Raw genomic sequence first — 21,493 nt, 5'->3', positions numbered from 1 at the left:
ACTGCCTTTAGTAAAAAGATAAACATTACTTACAGAAATTCTTATAATTTATATGAAATGAAGTAGAAATACTACCAAATTATTAGTTATAATATTCAAAAAAGAATTCTACAGGAAAATTAAGATTTGTGGGATCTAATTTTTTTTGTCATTGCTTTAGAGTGAGACTGAGTGCAGTAGATTGAGTTCTAAGGAGAGCTTATGCCTTTTGATTAATACTCAGCTTACTGCATTTTTCTCAAAGCTGAGATTCAGAAGCTTTTAATCTAGCGTTACATTTTAGGTGCTGATCTCTTGGACAGTGGCTGCACTCATCTGCTGGTAGTTTGACTTTGGTTTTGGAGTAACTTGTCTCCGCTTTGTAGGAACTGACGAAACGGGAAGTTGAATATATTGCTTTATCCAGGGACACCACTGAAACTGATCTCAAACAGCGACGAGAGATCCGGGCAGGAACGGCGTTTTACATTGATCAGGTAAGTTTTCATCCCACTCCAGCCTGCGCTGTGTATGCCACTGTTAGGCAAAATTGATTTGTAAAGAGGAAATAGAGTAGCTCGTTAACAGTGAAGGGTACTGTCTCCTAGACAGATTTAATTTAGATTTTTGGTTTCCTTGTTCTTGGAAGTATCTTCTTGGTATAGTACTAAAAGGAGAAACGCCAGAGGAAATTAATGGTTCCAAAGTGTCAGTCAAATAAAGAGTGATGAAAAAGTAGCTTTTATTGAAGGACCTGTATTGTTTGAGGTGCTTTAAAGCATCGCATTAAACCTCAGCACACTTCTAAGGAGATGATTCCCCATTTTACAGTGGCAGTGGTCATATGACCAATAAATCAGAAGTGAGGTTTGAAACAGGTGCTGTACATTTCAAAGCTCAGGTTCTTTGTACGCTCTTACGCTACTTTCTGAAAAGGCAAAGATGGTGATCATGATGATCACATGCATGACTACAGGAGAGCCCAACGGTGATATATTATTCATTGTCACACCAACTGATTTCTTTAAAAAGTATATAGTTTGGTTTTTATTTTCATTAAATGACAACTATAACTGATTGCCAGTACCATATAATTCTATATTCACAGTTTATTTGGGTCATGTGTTATAATCCTGTCAAAATGAATGTGATTTGTATTTGTAAAAAATAGGCCTGTTGGCTTGCTGGATTCTGTCACAGTTCTAATGAGGAGCCACGCGCTCTTGTGTATGCAGGTCACTACTTTTCCTTAGTGATCTTTCTGCTACATACTGTTCTTAACAATGCTGGTTAGCCTTTTATTTATTTATTTATTTATTTATTTATTTATTTTTTGTCTTTTTCCTTTTTTATTGGTACCCGGGATCGAGCTCACGACTGCCTGCTTGCAAGGCAGGCGCTTATGCCACTGAGCTAAATCCCCAGCCCCTAGCCTTTTATTTTTTTTTAAAAAGCAGAACTATTCAGTAAATATATTAATGGTGCCCATTATGTGCATATTCCTATCCTAGGCCCCAGAAGTACAGCTACAAATAGGAAAACACAAAATTCCACACACTTGTGCATGGAGAAGACAGTCACAGTGCTTTCTTTTAGCTTTTTGAGGTATGCATTGTCGTCTGTGAGAACAGTTACGATACCCTGCTGTAATACTCCAGAATTTACTTTTATCTACCTGTAACTTAGGGCTTCTCTACCGACATTTCCCCATCGCTCCCTTCCCACTGCTCTTCCAGCCTTTGGTAACAGCTGTTCTATGCTCAGTTTTCATGAGATCAACGTTTAGATTCCATATGTGATTATACTGGATAGTACTTTTCTTTCTCTAGCAGGCTTATGTCACTTCACGTGTTTCCTCGTTTTATTCTTGGTCTCTCAGATGAAGAACTTTATTCTCTTTAAAGACTGCATAGTATTCCATTGCATTGCTTGTGCTTAAAGCACTTACTGTAGGTAAGAGATTATCTCATTCAGTCTCTAATACACTCTATGAGTTAAGTAGTATAATGACCCTAGCTTTAGAAAGAAATAGAGGCTATGAGAGGTAAAGTATCTAAGCTAAATCACCATATCAAGTAACTGGTACGCCAACTGCTGTAGTTTGAGTTGCTGTAACAAAGTATCTCAGACCAGGCCATGTATCATGGACAGAAATTGATTTGGCTCATGGTTCTGGAGGCTGGAAATTGGAGATACAAGAGTATTTATCTGAGAAGGACTCTTTTGCTGTATTGTCCTAAGGCAGAATGGCGGAGGGGCAAAAGAGCAGGAGGAGAAAAAGAGAGAAAGGGGAAGGTAGAGAGCACGGAGGGAGAGAGAGACCAACTCATCTTTGATCAAGGGTCCACTCTCACAGTGTCTAACCTATTCTCAAGACCACATGCGAGGACAGAGTGCTCATGACCCAGTTAACTCTTTAAGGTTCCACATTTTAGCATTACTGCCTTGGGGCTTAAGTTTCCAACACATACATTTTGGGGGACACATTAGAACTACAGCAGCAACCAAAAATCACTCTGATTCTATTCTGGTATTTTAAAATAAGGATTTTAATGGATTTTAGTTTTAAGGATTTTAATTTTAAGATTAATTTAAAATTAATTTAAAATCTGGTTTGGCTTCCTAAATGCTTTTACACTGTAGCCCTTTTGAGTAGATTTGAAACTCTTTGGCATCTATTTTCATTAAATAATGGCTGCATTAATAAATTATTCTTTAATAGGTTCAATGGCTTTAAATTTTTTTTCTACTACCACTTTGAGTTTTAAATTGTGACACTGTGCAATATCCCTTGAGGATATTCCCCTTAGTAAATGAGGACACAGACACCAAGATTAATTGCCTGCTAAGGTCTTATGTCAGGTCAGAAGAAAATCTAGAACAGGGCCGAGATAGCTTTGATTTTAGGTCATGCACCTGCTTTTATTTTGAAATACTTCCTGTCCATTTGTTGGTTTGCTAAAGCCGTGGTACAAGATGCTGGACCAAAAAGATGTTACTGAAGTTTTTCCCTTATTTTTACTTGGAAAAAGTTAGATGTCTGGCAGTTCTGTAATTTTAAGAGCAAGAAAGAATTCTTAAAGTTTGTCTAACTTTTATTTTTCATTTTTCTTTTTTGGACTGGGGATTGAACCTAGAGGCATTAATAAGCCTTTTAAAAAAAAATTTGAGACAGAGAGTCTCTAAATTTTCCTGGCTGGCCTCAAAGTTGTGATCTTTCTAACGTACTTAACTTTTACTTTGAGGACCAATCATGACAAGTCATTCCAGATTTGAAAAAATACTGTTATTTAACCATCTATATAGAAAACTATCAAAATATGTAGATGAAATTTTCTCATGCTGCTAGTTACGCTTGTTCTATTCTGGTACCATCACACCTGTAGTTAGCTGTTATCCTTTACAGAAAGATGGTTCCTAAACTCACAAAGTCAGCTCTGAATAGAGCAGTTGCAGTTGTATTCAGTATGTGCTAAAGTCTGCTGTGAGCCAGTTTTGTATCAGGATGCCATAAAAGGTGGGGTTCTCTTCCTTCAAAGACTTCTGAATTCTGCCAGGGCCATGGAACCTGGATGTGAGAGCACAGGAAAAGTTTACCATTGAGACTCCGCACTGAGCACTGAGAAAACAGGATGAAGAGGACGTTGATGCAGGGAAGGCCAAGGTGCTTGGGGCTGTACCAGGGTGACATTTGTAACTTTTTTCTTTCTAATTATACATGTATAATTATATATGTATAATTAATACATTGTAAATATATTATTGTAGTTGGTGGGCTTAGTTTCTCTAGTTAATAGTAGCTTATTTTAAAATTTTCTTATTTTCCAAATGTAATCACATTACATTGATAAATTTTGGTATTGTTAAGTATTTTAGTTATTTTGTAGACTATTTTATGGAAGCACCAGGAAGTGAGTTCATCCTGAAAAAGTAACTAAATAATCCTAGTTCTAAGTTAAGTGTTGCAAATTTTGTTACCAAAGAAAGAGACTGTTTAAGATTTTCTCCTTTTGGCTAATACGTAGTTCTGTCTATATTTAAAATTTTAATTTGTGTATGCAGTGGCCCAACAAACATTAACCAAAGAGCAAATAAAAACGTTAAAAATCTTGCATGATTTTTTTGCACGTCAATTTTTTACTTGCCCTAAAAGTTTACAGCATGTTTATTACGGCATGTTTACAGTACATAATGACCATATTTATCATGGGAGTTGGCGTAGGTCTCCATTCTTTTTCGCCTACCCCTCCCATCCGTTTCTGCTCCTTCCAACTCTTGGTCTCGTTCCCATTTGCAAAAGTTCCATTTTCATTTTTTCCTTCAATTATTTTTCCACCCCCCAGGCACCCCTGCTCCCCATCTCAACCCTCCACCATCTGAAAAAGATGTCCCTACTTTCCGCCATTCATCTTCCAATCCAGTCTTTACATTTTGGGTTTCTCCACCCTTGTAGTCCTCTTTTAATACTCTTGTTTTTGTATCTAACTGCACTATAATGTATCCATTCTCATTGCCTCTTAGATTGTGTGTAAAATTAATAGATAATTTATTTTGAACTAATAGGAAAAATGTTGGAGATGTTTTTTTGCTCCCTAGTCCTAGAGATTGAATCCAGGGTCTTCACTCCAGCCTACATCCCCAGCTCCTTTTTAAATTTTGAAACAGGACCTGTTAAGCTAGCTGTTAAGTTTTCTAGGCTATGCTAGAAATTCTGATCCTCCTGGTTCAGCCTCCCAGAGTGTTACATCACCACACCTACCTATTTTGATTTTTTAAAATATTCTTCACAAAGTTGAGGTAAGTTACGCACTTGTGGATCTTACTGAAAGAAGCTTTGCACATGACTTGTTCCAACATCTGGAGCAACCTTGTAGGTATTATTTTAGTAATTATCCACTGTCTTCAGTACGCCTCTGTTACCTTCTCTTTATCATTTGAAGATGCTAAAGTCTTTGAATTGTTCCAAAACTGACTGCCACCACCCACACTGTCCCCAGCCCTGTTTCTGTGACAGACTCTTTTCTTTTCTTTATGGCCAGTAGTTTGGGAGAATGTTACTCCGTTTGAATTTTTCTTATGTTTTCTCATAATTTGAAATCATGTAGTTTTAGCAAGACTACTATATATATGGTGCTATGCTCATTTCAGGGCCTCGTATTGAAAGGCCAGTATGTAGAATTGCTACATCTCATTACTGGTGACTTTAATTTTGATCATTTGGTCAAATTGGTATCTGGCAAGGTCCTCCAGTATTGTATTATTTTTCACTTTGTCATTTAATACTGTATCTGTTTGGGAGGCATTTTGATTCTATACAAATACCCTGTTTCTTACACGTTTACCCACTAATTTTGCCATCCGTTGATGATTCATGCCTGCCACAATTGTTACGTTAGTAATGTTATTTATCTATTATTCTTTAGTAATCTATGCTCTTAACTTGAAACTCTCTCTATATATATACAAATGCCTGTATGCATTTTACTCTGAAGAAGAGGTGCGGCAGATTTTAAACAAATACTAGATATATATATATATATATATTTTTTTTTTTTTTTTTTTTAATCTAACTCTACTTTCTCAACTTTCTTGTCTCAGCAACTCCTTTAGAGTAGATGAAAGAAATTCTTTGCATCTTTGGCTGTTTCTGTTTTCTCTACATGGCTTATTCTGAATTCCTCTGAAAAGATTCAGTGTGTTGTAGACCAGAGGATAGCCGAGCTGAGTAAAGGCAGAGCTGGCGTGTTTGCTGTTGTCTTGTGTTTTCAAGACTTTGTTTTTCTGGCTGACTATTGATGAACCCCTAAATTTTGATCTGTATGTTTCTAATTTTATCCCAGAGAACATGAATTTTCACCCTGCAAAGTTTTAAAAAATCAAATGCAACATTCAGTCTGTGTTATCTTAATAGAAGATTGATATAAAATTAGCTGTTTAAAAAACAATGTTGCTAGAGGTTATGATAACTTAATTTCTATTTTTATTCTGAGCTGTGCTTTCATGGGGCAAGTAGATTCATGTGAAAGAAAGTTTCACTGATACCTTATCTTAAATATCAGTTTTTATTTTGAAAAAAGTGGCTTGTTTTGAGTTTTAGTATCTCAGAAAGTATTTCTATGGCTTTGTCCTTTATACAACTAGGAAAAATGATTTTTTCTTTCTTGTTTTTGATGTTCCCTAGGAGCTATTAAGTTAATTTTATCTATGTGTTTAAAAAGATAAATCAACCATAACAAGGTGACTAGTTTTGTAGAAGACAGTTAAAACATTTCAAGTAATGATAGATTTGTAATTGCTCTTATTTTTAAAAAGATTATTATCTTTAATAGGACCTTATAAATTCTTATACTTTTGCAGTAGTACAATAATAGTGCTTTCACAATATTGCATAAACAACCAAAATAAACTAAGTTCTATTACATAGTGTAAAACTTAGCAGTTTATTAAAAGGAAACAGTATGCAAGCTTTATTCAGCAACGCCTAGTTTTTCTTCTATACTTGGAAAATCAATGCTTCACTACTCCAGAAATATCCTTGGTTATTAGGCAAAATGAATGAATGAATGAACAAATAAATATTTTCCTCTTTTAAATGTTGAGTACTTTCTTTGAGCTAATTACTAAAGGAAAGAATCAGTTTTAAGTAGAGAAGTCACCGTGAGTAAAGACAGATTTCCTAAGAAAGGTATGTGCATGAGTGTGGGAAATCATAACCAGTTTATTTTCACAAAGGACCACGTGTGAGATAATTAAGGTCAGGAAATGGTGTTGGACATGCCGTATTGTGATAGGTTTACATGCCAAATGAAGGTATTACTGGGATGGAAATTTGAGAGTCAAAGAGGGCCTGGACTAAGGGAGCAGTAGAAAAGGGATGAGTTAAGAAACATTAAGAAGGTTAAATCATCAGAGCATGGAGATAAATGGAATGTATGCGGTGAGAGAGGAATCGAGGGTCCTGTCATGGGTGAATGGTATTCCCACCTTAGCAGCTTAGGGGAAAAAGAGGCCTCAGTCAGTGTCTTACAGGGGTTGGTGCCTAAGGTGCTTATGGGATGTGATTGGAGACATTGTATGATGCAGTTACTGTCCTGGAGGAGCTTGAGACTGCAGAGTGATTCAAATGGAAGTGACGTTAGAACTATGTGATTGAGATTTCTCAGAAAGGGTCTGAGAGAGTAAGAAAAGCTGTGAGTGAAGGACAGATTCTAGATACCAACTGCATTTGATGGAAAGGCAGAAAACAAAACCTTTATCTGGGAGCATGCAGTGTTATGAGGCCAAAGGGGAACGTTTGTAAAGAGAGAGTGGTAAAATAAACTTAGCACCACGAATCCTTCTGTTGTTTACTATGCAGTAGAAACATGGCTGAGTTTTTCCCTTTTATAAGACAATTTTCAAGGATTTGATGAAAATAATTTTTCACTCCCTCTCTTTTTAATGTTTAGAACCAGTTAGTTAAAGGAGAGATTTTAAAAAGTCTTTAGGAATTTTTTGGTATTACAGTTTTTCTTTCTCTTATTTGGAGATGTACTTTATTTTCTTCTCTCCATTTTTAATTTTCTTAAATTTATTAGAGGACTTATAGTTCTTAGAAGGTCATTCCGTGGTAGGCCACTATAAAACCTGACTCTGTTTTGCCAAGTATATGACGTTGTCAGCATCAAGCATCAAGCATTAGACAAAACCTGAATTCATTTTGGTGACGATTCATTTACAAACACTGGTGTCTTCACGCCTGTCACCTAGCATATTTGAGCCTCACTAGAAGCTTACAGATGGATAGGTGGCTTTGTATCTTTAGTTCCCTTTTCTAATTAAGGAATCTGTCCCCTTGTTTAATATGTTACTCATTCAAGATAGCTGTTAGCTCTCTGTTTCATTGGGTATAAAATCTAAGCTAATAGGGGCTGGGGATTTAGCTCAGTGGCATAAGCGCCTGGCTCGCAAGCAGGCAGTCATGAGTTCGATCCCCGGTACCAATAAAAAAGAAAAAGGCCAAAAAAAAAAAAAAAAAATCTAAGCTAATGCTAAAAGGAACCCTAGAGATACTTCTTTTAATCTCCTCATTTTACAAATGAATAAACAGATGAAAAGAGGTAAAATCAACCAAAGAGGGAGAAGAAAACAAAATGAAGATTAGAACTCCACTCTCCTGATTCCCAGGGTCCCTATAACACGAAACACAGGTTTAGTTTGTGCTAGAAGTAAAATTAGGCCGCAGTGTGCCATCTTTCATATTCTCATCTTGCTTTTCCATTTCTTGGACAGTGTGCAGTTCGTGCCGCCACAGAAGGCAGAACTCTCATTTTGGAGGGCCTCGAAAAGGCGGAGAGGAATGTTCTCCCTGTACTGAACAACTTGCTGGAAAACAGGGAAATGCAGCTTGAAGATGGACGCTTCCTGATGTCTGCCGAGCATTACGACAAACTTCTCAAAGTAAGGAAAGTAAAACATGGCGACCCTGTCCTTGCTGTCAAATGTAGGTCATGATCTGTGTGTATAAACATGGTCCCCTTAGAGTCAGGGCGTGTGCTGAGATGACCTTATCCTTGGCCAGCTGCTGAGGTAAAGTCATGAGTTCGTAGTTCTACGAGGCCATTTGGTTTGCAGACCATGCCAGAAACTTCCCAGATTTCTACTTCCTGTGGGTCAGTTTAATAACTATTCTCTTCCTCATTTTTCTTTCTTATTTCTCTTCCTTTTCTCAATAACCATTTATTAAAGCCAGGTGGCTTTTAGTGCCGACATCTGGGGACCAAGGTGAATAAAATCCACTTCTTAGTCAGATGAAGTGCAAAGCCAAGTAGCCACTGACTGAAATGAGGGAGCTGTTTAAGCCATCTGATGGTTCAAGGCATCAGCATCTCACGCCTGGCTTCTAGTTGGAATTTCTGCTTCTATCTTACGCTGTTGTCAACACAGCAGTGAGTGTCTGCTTTAAAACTGTCACCAGATTGGGTCACTCTGTATTCTCTCCAGCCTCCTGTTCAGTCAGAGTAAAACCCACTCTTTAGCATGGCATACAGTCGGGGCCTTCACTACCTCTTGCCTGGTCTCTGCCCTCCTCTTTACTCCAGTCCCACTGCTGTATTCTCTTACCCCAACCCCTCTAAGTAAGCCATCGCTGGTGCGTGCCACTTCCCTCCTCCTGGAACGATTTTCTCCCTTGCCTGGTTCACTTTGTACTTCCCTCAAGTCTCTGGTTGACGGTTACATTATAGAGGAGGCCTACCCTGCCCCTTCTACTTAAAATGGTAGTCTGCAGTCTCTTCTCTCTTTTCCACCATATGCCCTTGTTCTGCTTTAGTTTTTCCCATGTTCTAACATGCTATGTAACTTACTTATTATGTTTTTAATTCTTTGTCTGCCTCCCTCTATTAGGACATAAGCCTTACAAGGGCAGGGCTTTTTTTCCCTGATGTTTTCTCAACTTCTCGAACAAGGGATGCACGTATTAGGTGTTCAGTAATTATTTGGTGAATGAATAATTGCACTAAAATGAGTAACTTATAATCATTTGTAAGGTAACAACTGTGGAATATGGAGCTCTTCAAGAGCTTTGTAATGGACCATTCAGTGTCACAAATGACAAGAAGATGCTTAGCCCTTGTTTATTTAGCTTAAGCTGTAGCTCAGTGGAGCTTCTGCAGCTACAAGCCTTTTGTGATACATTCCTCCGCATTGACATTGCAGGGCTTTGGAATCTTCTCACATCTGCTCTGTACATTGACGTGTGTCCTATTTGTACTATCCCAGGCCTGTTGTGAATTGCTCAAGAGTAAGATCTTTGTCTTGCATGTTTTGATCTTGCTTCCAGGGTGCTAATACAAGCCTACAACATATCAGGCACTAAAAAATAGACATTAATGCCAGATGGTCTGATTGAACTGGTGCTCTGTGGCTGGCAGAGCCACAAACATTTCTGATTCCTATAATCTGAATTTCTCTGTAACCCATCTCATAGCTCCTTGAGCAGTACCTCTTTATTATTTATGGGAGTTTTTTTTTTAATCGGTACCAAGGATTGAACTCACAACTGCGCACTTGCAAGGCAGGCGCTTATGCCACTGAGCTAAATCCCCAGCCCCTATTTATGTGACTTTTGGGATAGTGCTTTTTTTTTTTTTTTTGTGCAGTATAGAAATTTTCTTAAAGATTTAGCTAATGATCATTTTATTCTAATATAATTAGAAGGGGATAATTGAAGATTTAATCAAGAAAAAGTTAAAATTCACTCCATTTTATTGTTATAATTCATTTGATGAAATGAAAGTAATTACTATTTGTCTTTAAAAGTAGGTGGATGTGGACTGGGCATTTAGCTTGGTGACGTAAACACCTGCCTAGCAAGTGTGAGATCATGAGTTCAATCACCAGTTCAAAAAATAAAAATAAAAAAAAAAAGAACATTTAAAAAAGAAAAAAAGTAGGTGGATATTATACAGAACATTTCTCTTAAATACTTTCTAATTACAAAATAACTGTTTGCCCCAGGTCTTATATTATTTATTCAGCAGATTTAGTACATGATTTGAAAAACAATATTGTTCAGAATATAGACTCCTTTTTAAAGCCTAAGCATTACTTAAGAATAACATGTTTGATACATTTCTTATTCTTGTATTAGAATCGTATGCACAGCTATTGAACATATTACTTTAGATAGAAATTTGGAGTGTATGAGACTCGAAGGGTTTTTAAAAAAAAAATTTTAGAAAGTAGTAAAGTACAACAGCACAAGACAAAACAAAGCCAGAAACAAAGACAGAACACCGGAGACAATACAGTGAAATTGGTACAGAAGTTCCCAGTAGGACAGTGGGACGGTAGTAATAGGTACTACTACCAATGGAGCTGCATTGATGAAGCACCGCGTGCTTGGCAAGGTGCAGCGGTGAGGTGAGCTAGCGCACAGGGTCTCACCAGGCTAGTGTGCAGAGCCTAGAAGAATCAGACACAAATCCTTCCAGAAGGGATTTATCTTCACAAGAGTTGTCCACTCAATTAGGTATAGTGAAATCAAACCAAAAACATAACATTAGAAAGCCAATTGAGAATACTGAATAGAGCAAAAGAAACATAACAAAACAGTGAAAAACAACCTTTGGCTTCAAACAGAAGATAGAAGGATAGTCCCATATTTGCTATACTGCATGTGGTCATCCTCCCAAGAGATGCTGAGACATCCATCCTTAGTAGCTACAGAGGGGACTGGGGGGAGGAAGAAGGGTGTTTGATTTTCAGCCCCCATGTCAGTAGGCTCACAGGAACCAATGGTTCTCCTCCTGGTTCACACCAAGGGCACTTACCAAGAGGGTGGGCTGAATAAGCTGCCTGAGTTCCATCATGGCCGGATCTCAGGAGCGCTGGTTTTCCTCCTGGCCCTTGCTGGGGGCGCAAGAGAGCAGGTAAATAAGCTGCCTGAGTCCCACCATGGCCATTCTCGGGAGCGCTGGGTCTCTTCCTGGCCCATGCCAGGGGCGCTTACCAAGAGGGCAGGTGAATAAGCTGCCTGAGTCCCACCATGGCTGGTGAGAATCAAAAGGGTTTTAGTGCATAAAAGTTCTCATTATTAGCTGAGCTCTGTTACATCTTTACTTTGAAAAAATATCAATATAAATAAATACTTTTTTTCTTTGAGACAAGTGTCATTATATAGTTCAGGCTGGCCTTGAACTCACACTGATCCTCCTGTTTGAGCCTCCCAAGTGCTGAGATTACAAGCATGTGCTGTCATGCCCAGCTAAATACATACTTTTTATTAGTAAATATTATTTCTATATTTATGAAATTCATTTTATCAGAAACTTACAAAATATAGACCAAATTCCTTTATAAAACAGTTTTATCTCAGGACAATTTTTATGGTAAAAAGGTTCCATACTGTAAATTAAGCCCCACTTATACCTAGCTGCATTCAGCATACTAAATTTTTTTTTTTTAATTTAAGGAGAAAAAGAAAAAAAACAGAAAAAGGGTATAAGTAATACAAAATTTAAAAAATAAACAGTAAGAAATCACTAGTTAATAGATTACATATTCTCATCTTAAAAACAGTTGTTCAGGTTACAAAATTAAAGCATATAAAGTGGACTTTCAAACAGTGAGAGTGCAAACACTCTCATTTTGTTTGAACAGTTTTGTTCAATGATCCAAAAAACACTCAGTAATATGGTTATCTATCTTATACACTTAAACATATATGCAGTTATAACCTTTAGAGCACTTTCTTTTCTTTTGTACAATGACAATTACACATTTTGGGTTTTATTACTCCCACAGTTCTTATTACTTTTTTTGAAGAGAGTAAATCAAATGCGACATATCAGAACAGAGTCAGTCAAATCAAAAGAATGGACATAATAGATAATGTAAAAACAAAATATAAGGTGATCAACAATGGTTACCATACTGCCTCTTGCTATTTTAAGAAGAATTGGCAGTTATAATAAAATTGAACTAAACAGTAAAGAATAAAACCAAAGCATTGGAGACATTACAGGATTTTAAAAGAAAATAATAGTTAACCGGAATGGGCATCATATGATTCTTATTGTCTTCACAGTTATGCCTATACTTTCGAACTTGTTACTATCAAGCAAAGCAGAATAGAGGAAAATCAGTCAAAACAAGATGGTGAGGGCAATACAGGATTTCAAATCAAGTTAATAGGAAATCAAAGTAAGTTTCTATAATGTATCTTTTTTATTTTTCCCTTAATTAAAAAAATAAAAAGAAAAAAGTAAATAAAAAAAGGGGGGGATTGAGATAAAAGAGGGCATAACAACAGAACAGCGCAGGTCAAAACATAACCATTTAAGCAAAATAGTATTTTACCACAAGATATCCTGACATAAAAATAGTTAGCATAATGTCTCTTTTCTTGAAATCTTTGAGTATAATTTCGTATACTGTAGCACCAAACATATCAAGATACTATAAAACCATTCAAGAGAATGACATTATTACAGGGTATTTAGAACCAAATAACAGAAACAGTCATTTGTTGTCAGTTTGTCTTCTTCATTTCGTTTTCTGCTGCATTCATTGTGGCCTCTCTGCCACTGTTTCTGGAATCTTGGTATTTTTCTTTTTTAGGATATCCTGCAGTATTCTCTGTAGAGTTGAATTGGTGGTTGCAAAATCCCCTAGTTCCTCTTTATCCTGGAAGCACCTTGTTTTTCCATCAGTTTCTAGGGACAGTTGTACAGGATATATCAATCTTGGCTGGAGGTTATTATCTTTCAAAGCTTGAATTATTTCCCCCCACACTCTTCATGATGTTGATGGTTTGTGCCGAGAAGTCTGCTGTAATTCTGATGGGTGTTCCCTTGTAAGTGATCTGTTTCTTGTCTCTGACGGCTTTTAATATTCTGTTCTTATATTGGATTTCTGGAATTTTGATTATTATATGCCTGAGTGTAGCTCTGTTTGGGTTGTAGGTGGTTGGAGTCCCGTATGCCTCATATATCTGAGTATCTTTACCATTTGCTAAATTAGGGAAATTCTCTTGGATTATTTCTGTGAATAGCTTTTGTAGTCCATTTGTTTGTGTCCCTACTTCTTCTCTTATGTTCTTAATTCTTAAGTTATAGATCCTCTTATCATCTTCTAGTTTTTGTATTGTTGCTGTTTGGTTTTTTTGTCATTTTTAAGAAGTTTTTCCTTTCATGGTCCCATATTACAAATCTGCCCTCCAGTTCAAATAATCTATCCTTAGTTTCTTTCAAGTGGTTATGCCAGTTTTTGATAGAGTTTTTAGTTTCTTGGTAATGTCTTTGAACCTGCTTCACGTATTCTCTGTTTTCTCTATCTTCTCCATCAAACAATTCTCCCCATTTTTTTCTGTTCTTCCATTCCACCCTCTCTTTTTTCTTGGGCGGTGCTTAGCATTTCTCTAACTATTCTGCTTATGTCTTGCTTCAGGTCATTAATAACTTCATTCCTGAAGTCGTCTATGAGGCTCTGGATATAGCACTTCATGTCTATTGGTGCCGTGTCTGCCATTGCATGTTTCTCAGGATTGAGGCCCGAGGACCCTTTCTTGTTGCTCCCTCTTCCCATATTCTTTGTTCCTTATATATAAGTGTGTATAGGAGGCCCAGCTTCCTTCCCTGTCGGCCACAGACTGAAATGCGCTGGCTAGGTGTTCCCACCCACCGCAGAGCACCAGGTAGATATAGACCTTCGAAGTCTATGTGGGGCCCGCCACTCTAGGTCAACCTACCGAAGGCTTCACCGCTAGGGTGCACCTCCAGGCGCTGGGACCTGGGTTGGGCTAGCCTACTGGGTGTCAGCTAGCGGCGTCTCGCAAAGCATACTAAATTTTAACATCCCAAAAACTTTATTGGTTTCTGTAGAATTTTGTTACTATAGAAATAAAGTTTGTATAGCTTTATATTCTAATCATCATTCTCCGGTAAATGAGAAGTAGAAACAACATGTTCTCTGAAGGTAGTACTTGTTTTTTCAGATCTGGCTTGATCTCGATCCTTTTTTCTTTAGTGTGTATGGCATAGCATCATGGTATCATTCTATTAATGTGTGATTTTGATTGTGATTGAGATAATTTTATTATCTTTAAAATTAGCTCAGTCATTCAAAAGGCTCTTTTCCTATTATGTACTAGAGGCAGTAAGACTTCTCCAGAGCTTGGATTCAGCATTAAATGGTCTTGTCTAGAAGCCAAGGTACAGATGTGTAATGATAAATCCAGCAAAGGACACAAAGTACAGGTACAGAGGTAGTTCTAACACAGGAGCGCAGCAGAAAAATGCCAATGTTTATGAACATGGCGTCTCTCCCGAGCCTCAGTGCTGTTTGTGCTGACGATGTGTAAAGTACAAAGGATGCAGGGCTGCAAAGGGAGCAGCATTGATGAAGCACCGCGTGCTTGGCAAGGTGCAGCGGTGAGGTGAGCTAGCGTACAGGGTCTCACCAGGTGCGTGTGCTGAGACTAGAAGAATCAGACACAAATCCTTCCAGAGGAGAGGCCTGCAGTGCCAGGCCAAAAGTTTCTAGACTGTCACATGGGCTGTGTCCGCTGAAGATCTACTGAAAGCTGTGGGCTTTTCTCTCAAAATGGGTATATACACGCGTTTGGAAACTTTGTAACTGTGGGTCCTGCTAATTGGGCTTCAACGTGGTCATCCTCCCAAGAGATGCTGAGACACCTATCCCCAGTAGCGACAGTGGGCTGTAGCTACAGTTAGGCAGAGAGGAAGGGCGTGATGTGAATGGTACCTGCTACGGATAAGTGGCTTCCACACACAGTCTCACATTTAGTTTCATTGCATCATAATGTAGGGGATATTATTTCAGATGAGACACATAAATTTCCAAGGGAAACATAACATGCTGTTAGACATTTAGCAGAAGTATGTATCAAGTTATTGAGCCAGACTTTGTGATTCCCAAACCTAATTTTTGTTTATTGCTTGTCTTACCGTATATAGAGCCATAAGTAAGTTATATAACTCCTTTGGGCTGTGGTTTGTTAATGCATACAATAAAGAGATTGAATATCCATCTGGATTCTGGTAAAAGTTAAGTTAGAAAAAATTCATGGAAACTGCTTAGCAGATAGTAAGTTTTCAAAGCATGTTAGTTGTTACTAGTAATATGCTTTGGTAGAATGGTACTCGTTAATAACATTACCTGTTTAAGGTCTGCGGGCAGTCTTCACAAGATGATGGTCTGTCCTTCTAGGACTCTTCTTTTTTACAACTTTTGGTCATGTATTTCTTCTACTCTCCTAACTGTTCCTCTGTGTTACTGATTAAAGCTCAGCCTTCTGACCCAGGCCTCCTTTGTTCTTGGTATGTAAACCACCCTTTTTTTCCAACCCTGGTCCCCACTTCCCTGGTATCCTGATCTTACTTTGCTCCCTAATGGTTCTGTTTGGAGAGTGTTCTCATGTACAGTTCTGTTCATAGTCAGGGCCCAAATTTCTTGGCCTGGCAAGTCTTAGAATTGTAGTCTATATCATTAGGTAGTAATCTTTAAATATTTTTAATTTTTGAGACAGGGTCTTGCTCTGTAGTTCAGGCTAGCTTTGAACTTGAGGCGACCCTCCTGCCTTGGCCTCCCGAGTGGTGGTAGGATGTAATTTTTTTAACTTATATTTTCTTAGGATCATACCAAAGCAGAGTTGGATGCTTGGAAAATCATCCGAGTTAGTGAAGATTTCCGAGTGATTGCTTTGGGCTTGCCAGTGCCCAGGTACTCTGGAAACCCGTTAGATCCTCCTCTCCGTTCTCGGTTTCAAGCCAGAGATATTTATTTTCTACCCTTTAAGGTTAGTAGTCCAAGGAAAACTAGCTTTTAAAAGTATTTCTGTACAATAAGAAATTCAATTCTATATCAGTGTTACTGTGTTTTTAATGTGCTCCTCAGTAGTTAATGGAAAGAAAAAAAAGAAGCAGGGTAAAGAAAATCTCTGAAGAAAAATCATTTATTTAGAAAGATTTTTTTAAAAGATTGAAGTATCAAGAAATGATTTTTTCTATTATATAACTAACAGTTTGATTGAATGTGTAAAATTTGTGTTTAATCTATCACATTCCTTTGTAATTGATTTGACATGTTTCTGTGTTATTTTAGGACCAACTTAAGCAACTGTATTCAGTGGGAGCCAGTGTCTCTGCTGAGAAGTAAGCGTGGCTTTTTATGAATTTGTTTTCCTATTCACTGGTTGATTGATTGCCGAATTTATTCAATAACTATTCTTTGAAGCAATTTTGAGTACTAAGAGGTTTGGTAAATGCTGATGATAAAATCATTAAGATATGAATTTGTATAGCAAGAAATTCAATATCTAGTGGATCTGAAAGATATGTGAATAGCATTAATGTAACCCATTGTGCAGTGCCAGTCAAAATGTTGGGACTACTTGTGGTTGAGACTTTATAAAGGCTTCACCAGGACATTGGTATTTGCAGTTAGTCCTAGAGAATGAGTAGGCTTTTGCCAACTAGGGAATGGAATCAAGGAATTCTAAGAGATTTTTCTAAAAACATGAGATATGAGTGTTTATTCTTCACTCCTGGGGCTATAAAACTTCCTAGTGGCAAGATCTTACGTTTGGGATTGAGAAAGATAAGAGGTAACGTGAGCATGTAGATACGGATTAGGTAGTGAAAACCTCAGCTGTTTTGGAGGACTTAGGGAATAGTGTGTACTAATAAGTTTCTAAGTGGAATATTGGGATCGGGGGTGTTATTCTTCAGGAATTAATAGTGAGACATTTTAGATTAATTAAATTGGCATACTCATTTTATATTTAACATACTTCTACATTTTATATTTAAAAACCTTTAGAATAAAATATATTTTTCCCCTTAGAATTTCTCAGCTCTTGTCCTTTGCCACAACTCTCTGTTCCCAAGAATCTTCCACTCTTGGACTTCCAGATTTTCCTTTAGATAGTTTACCAGCTGCAGTTCAAATCCTGGTATGTATTCAATATCAATCAATGACGGGTATACCCAAATGTAGCAAAGAAAATTTAAAAGTTAGTCATTGGGGATTAATCACTGCATGTAGCCTAGTCACGTTCTTGTATAAAAGGTCTGAGATGGATTTGCCGTGCAGGCCAGTAAAGAGTGCAGAGACGAAGGATATGTTCTGAGTCCCTAAAGATTTTTTAGATTTGGAGAAGAAAGCGGTAGACATGTGATTTCTGGAAAGTTACAAAGAAGCTAGGAAGGCCCAGTTTGATCCAGCAAGAGGTGTTCTGTAGTGAGGTCGGCTCAGAGTTGCCCTGACCTGAGGGCTTGGTGGAGCACCAGTGTGGTGCACTTCACTTTCATAAAGGGGTGACAGTTTTGTCTGGAGTGCTGAAAAGGCCTTCCAGGCAGAGGACACACATGAAGCTGTCCAACCACTAAAGGGCCTGATATTTTGAAGAATGAGAAGTTCTAGATGTGGTAGAGAATCATATTGTGAAGAAATTTCCCTGATGTGAAGAGTTGCCTGAATTTCATGGTGAGGAAAGGATTCATTTGGCATTATGAAACAGGTAGACGTAAGGTGATCAGATATACATTAGAGGAAGACACCTCCATCAATAGCAAGGAGAGGTGGGAGAGCCTGGATGCAGGGTCCACATGGGAAGGTGTTCGAACCTTCAGTCAGATACTGCTGAGGAGACCATCTTCCGAAGCAGCAGGGATACTTTGCCCTTTGCAAGAGACTCTTTTTAATTTTTATCTTTTTATAGTATTAGGGGTTGAGCCCAGGGCTTTCACACAGACTACATCACCAGCCCCTTTTTGTAAATCATTTTTTTGAGACATGGTCTTAGTAGGTTGTTGAGATTGGGCTTAAATTTACAGTCCTACTGCTCAGCTTCCCAGAGTGCTGGGATTATAGGCATGACCACCATTCCTGGCAGATGCTCCTCTTTTTAAACATTTATTGCTTTTTCCAAATGTATGTAGTGAGATTTAGGTGTTTGCATTGTTCTATACAGGTAGGACTGTGTTTTGTTTATTGTTTTTCAATTCTTGTACTTTTTGTTGAAAATAGACAAATATCTGTAACATTTTTATCTAGAAACACCAGTTGTTGATATATTGCCACATTTGCTTGCAAATCCCCTGTCCCCGCCAAACGCTTTGGAAGTAAATTGTGTGGTCTTCTCCTAAGAAGCATCAAGACACAGATGAATGAAGCATAGAAGTTTCCCTAGAGGAAGGGCGGAGAACAGGAAGAAAAGGGGAAATACTATTTGCTGTGTGATACTTCCGGAATACTGTGATTATTTTTATAAGACAAATTTAATGGCATAAATATATTTCAGGTAAGATTTCTGTGATTATTTTGGTTGTTGCTTTATTCTGTATATTTTTGCTCCTGAATAGGATTCTTTTCCTATGATGTCAATCAAGCATGCAATCCAGTGGATTTATCCGTACACTATTTTACTTGGAAATGAAGGGAAGATGGCTGTGGAAGGTGTTTTAAAAGTGAGTATCTGCTTTCTTTCCATCCTCACTTTCCCTCGTCTTCCTTTCCCTCTTCTCCCATCTTCCTTCCTTTCCCCATCTCTCCTGTTCCTCGCTCTCTGTCTGGCTCTCTGTCTGTCTCTTTCTCTCTCTCCTGCCTCTTCTTTCATTCTTCCCTTTGCTTTCCTTCTTTTCTTTTCCAAGCATGGATACTGGTGACAAAAAAGACGACATGGGGAAGCCAGCACAAGAGCTGTGTGGCTGAGAGATTTGTTACATTAAGTAAACAAGTCAGTTGATTTATTTGGTGAGGGTGTGTGTCGGGAACTGGATTTAGGACCTCATACTTGCAAGGCAGGCGCCGTGCCACTGAGCTCTATCCCAGGCCCCCAGTAAATTGATTTAGCAAATTAGTGCATATGTTAAGGGCAGTGGGAGCTGTACTTCTCATTGTCAGGGGAGAAATTGATAAACATGGAAAATGGGAACACATGAAAAAACTCTAAAGTGTTGATTTGGAATAGGGAATATTATTGTAAATCATGTTTTAAAATGTATGTAGATTAATATACACTATAACTAAGACTGTGTTGGTATGTATGTATGTGTGTGTGTGTACGTGTGTTTTCTAGCTCTGTCTCCTGAGAGACCCTAAAAGATATGCCTGGACACTGATTTCTAAGCATCGTACTCCCCTAAGCAGCATCAGAACTTTTTGGAAGCAAGACTGACTCAAAGATTGGACTAAAATTTTTTTAAAATGAGTCAGGAATGTTTTATGTGCCAGAGAGTAAAAACATGTTGAAATTGTTAATATTGATAGTGTTAACCTATCAAAATGACAGGCAAAATAACAATTTGAGCATATATACAAATGACAGTAATGGATTATAACCCATTGTATAAAACAGGAATTCATTAATCCGTGCTGATACAAATAAACTTTAAAATATGTAAGAGAAAGAAAAATTTCTTAATATAGAATGCTTACTATTAAGTACTATTAGGAAATTATATTAATAGGAAAATCATTGTGTGACAACTATTAGAGTGGTGGTTATTTGAGAAATGTGTCAAGAAAGGATGTTCAAGTTGTGGCACATCCACAGGGCACAGGATATTGATATAACCTTAGAAAGTGTCCCTATGAAATACTTAGTTAACTGGAACAAAGGAAGTAGTATTGTTTTAGAAATTCCAGTATGGCCGTGTGGATAGATTCACATTGTGTAGTTCCTCAGTGTGCTGCTGAAGACGGCATCATTTCTGGGGAAATCCTACTAAAAGATCATGGTGAATGTTGGCTACAAGTAAATATTGGGTAGTGCTATTATATGGTACATGGGACTGTATTCTTTAAAACTGTTCAAACTATGAAAGGCAGAGAAAACTGAAGAAATGTTCCAGGTTTAAAGGTACTAAAGAGAGGTAGATAAATGCATTGTTATCTCTGCACTGGATCTTGGACCAGATAGGAACAAGTGATCTTGCTTTTGAATGGTAATACTTACAGGATCCTTGTATTGCATAGTATTATTACATTTAATTCATTTCTTGATTTCACAGTTTATATGGTGATTACATTGGCCAGAATTCTTGTTTTGAGGAAGAGTAAACCAGAATACTCTTGGTTATGGGCCATCACATCTGTAGGTTGTCTCAAAATGTTCAGAAAAAAAATCAGTGATTATGTGCATACATATATGTGTGTGCTCATGTGTACGTGTATGTGGAAAGAAAAAGGGGGAGTAAAGTGTGGTAAATTGTTAATTGTTAGGGAGCTGGATGAAGGTGAAATAGAAATTTTTAGTACAACTGTGTCTTGCAATTTTCTTTTTTTTTTTTTAATTTTATTTAGAAGGAAAAAGAGAAAAACACAGAACAGAACAAAGTGGTATAAGGGTACATGTCATACAGAACTACAAAAAAAAAAAAAAAAAAGACAGTAAGAAATCACCAGTTAATAGATTACATATTATCATCTTAGAAATAGTTGCTCAGTCTTGCAATTTTCATATAAGTTTGGAATTATTTTAAATTGAAAATGTTAATAAATATTCAAAATGACATTTAAAAATTAAGTTAAAAACAAACATCATATAACAGTATGTAATACTAAGTTATCTACCTGTAACTTAATATCCATTTGTATTTTAGTGTAATCACATAGATTACATTTTAAAGGAAAATTATTAGTCTCTGAAAATGCAGTCAGCTAAAATTCTAAACATCTTTTTCTGAACTAGCTATAAAAGTGGCTAGAATGACTTTCATTCCCCAGATGGTGCTTATCATGTGATGTTCATGCTCTAAAAACATATTTTTGTAGTCATGAAATCACTTGTAACTTTTAGTTAAGGCTATCTTAAAGAAAATGCTCTCATTCCATGTCTGCCACACTTTGAGCGTGGTGTGCTTTGTTAGAGTTTAATAACAAATGCATTTGGAGCTCTCATAATGTGTGTTGGTTTCAAATTTATTTAATTAAAACTCCATCATAGGAATAATATCAAAGGTTAAATCAGTAAGTTCCTTTGTTGATTTAGAAAGGTGTGCTGGAACTT

General features: G+C 37.3%; 1 protein-coding gene across 1 annotated transcript in view; it reads left to right on the top strand.

Moving 5' to 3' along the window:
- Vwa8 (von Willebrand factor A domain containing 8) overlaps positions 1 to 21,493 on the top strand; it is a 360,850-nt gene that overhangs the window by 54,578 nt on the left and 284,779 nt on the right. The window contains exons 4-9 of the mRNA XM_003477459.5: positions 366 to 476; positions 8,251 to 8,418; positions 16,115 to 16,279; positions 16,585 to 16,634; positions 17,326 to 17,434; positions 18,846 to 18,950. Of these exons, the coding sequence (XP_003477507.2) occupies positions 366 to 476; positions 8,251 to 8,418; positions 16,115 to 16,279; positions 16,585 to 16,634; positions 17,326 to 17,434; positions 18,846 to 18,950 (708 nt within the window). The remainder of the gene's footprint in view (positions 1 to 365; positions 477 to 8,250; positions 8,419 to 16,114; positions 16,280 to 16,584; positions 16,635 to 17,325; positions 17,435 to 18,845; positions 18,951 to 21,493) is intronic.

The sequence above is a fragment of the Cavia porcellus genome, unplaced genomic scaffold, assembly GCF_034190915.1.
Source record: "Cavia porcellus strain 051 isolate PalLab524CR breed Dunkin Hartley unplaced genomic scaffold, mCavPor4.1 scaffold_21, whole genome shotgun sequence".
In the NCBI taxonomy this organism is placed as follows: Eukaryota; Metazoa; Chordata; class Mammalia; order Rodentia; family Caviidae; genus Cavia; species Cavia porcellus.
The sequence above is the reverse complement of the archived record's forward strand: the minus strand, read 5'-3'. Positions and strand labels throughout refer to the sequence as shown.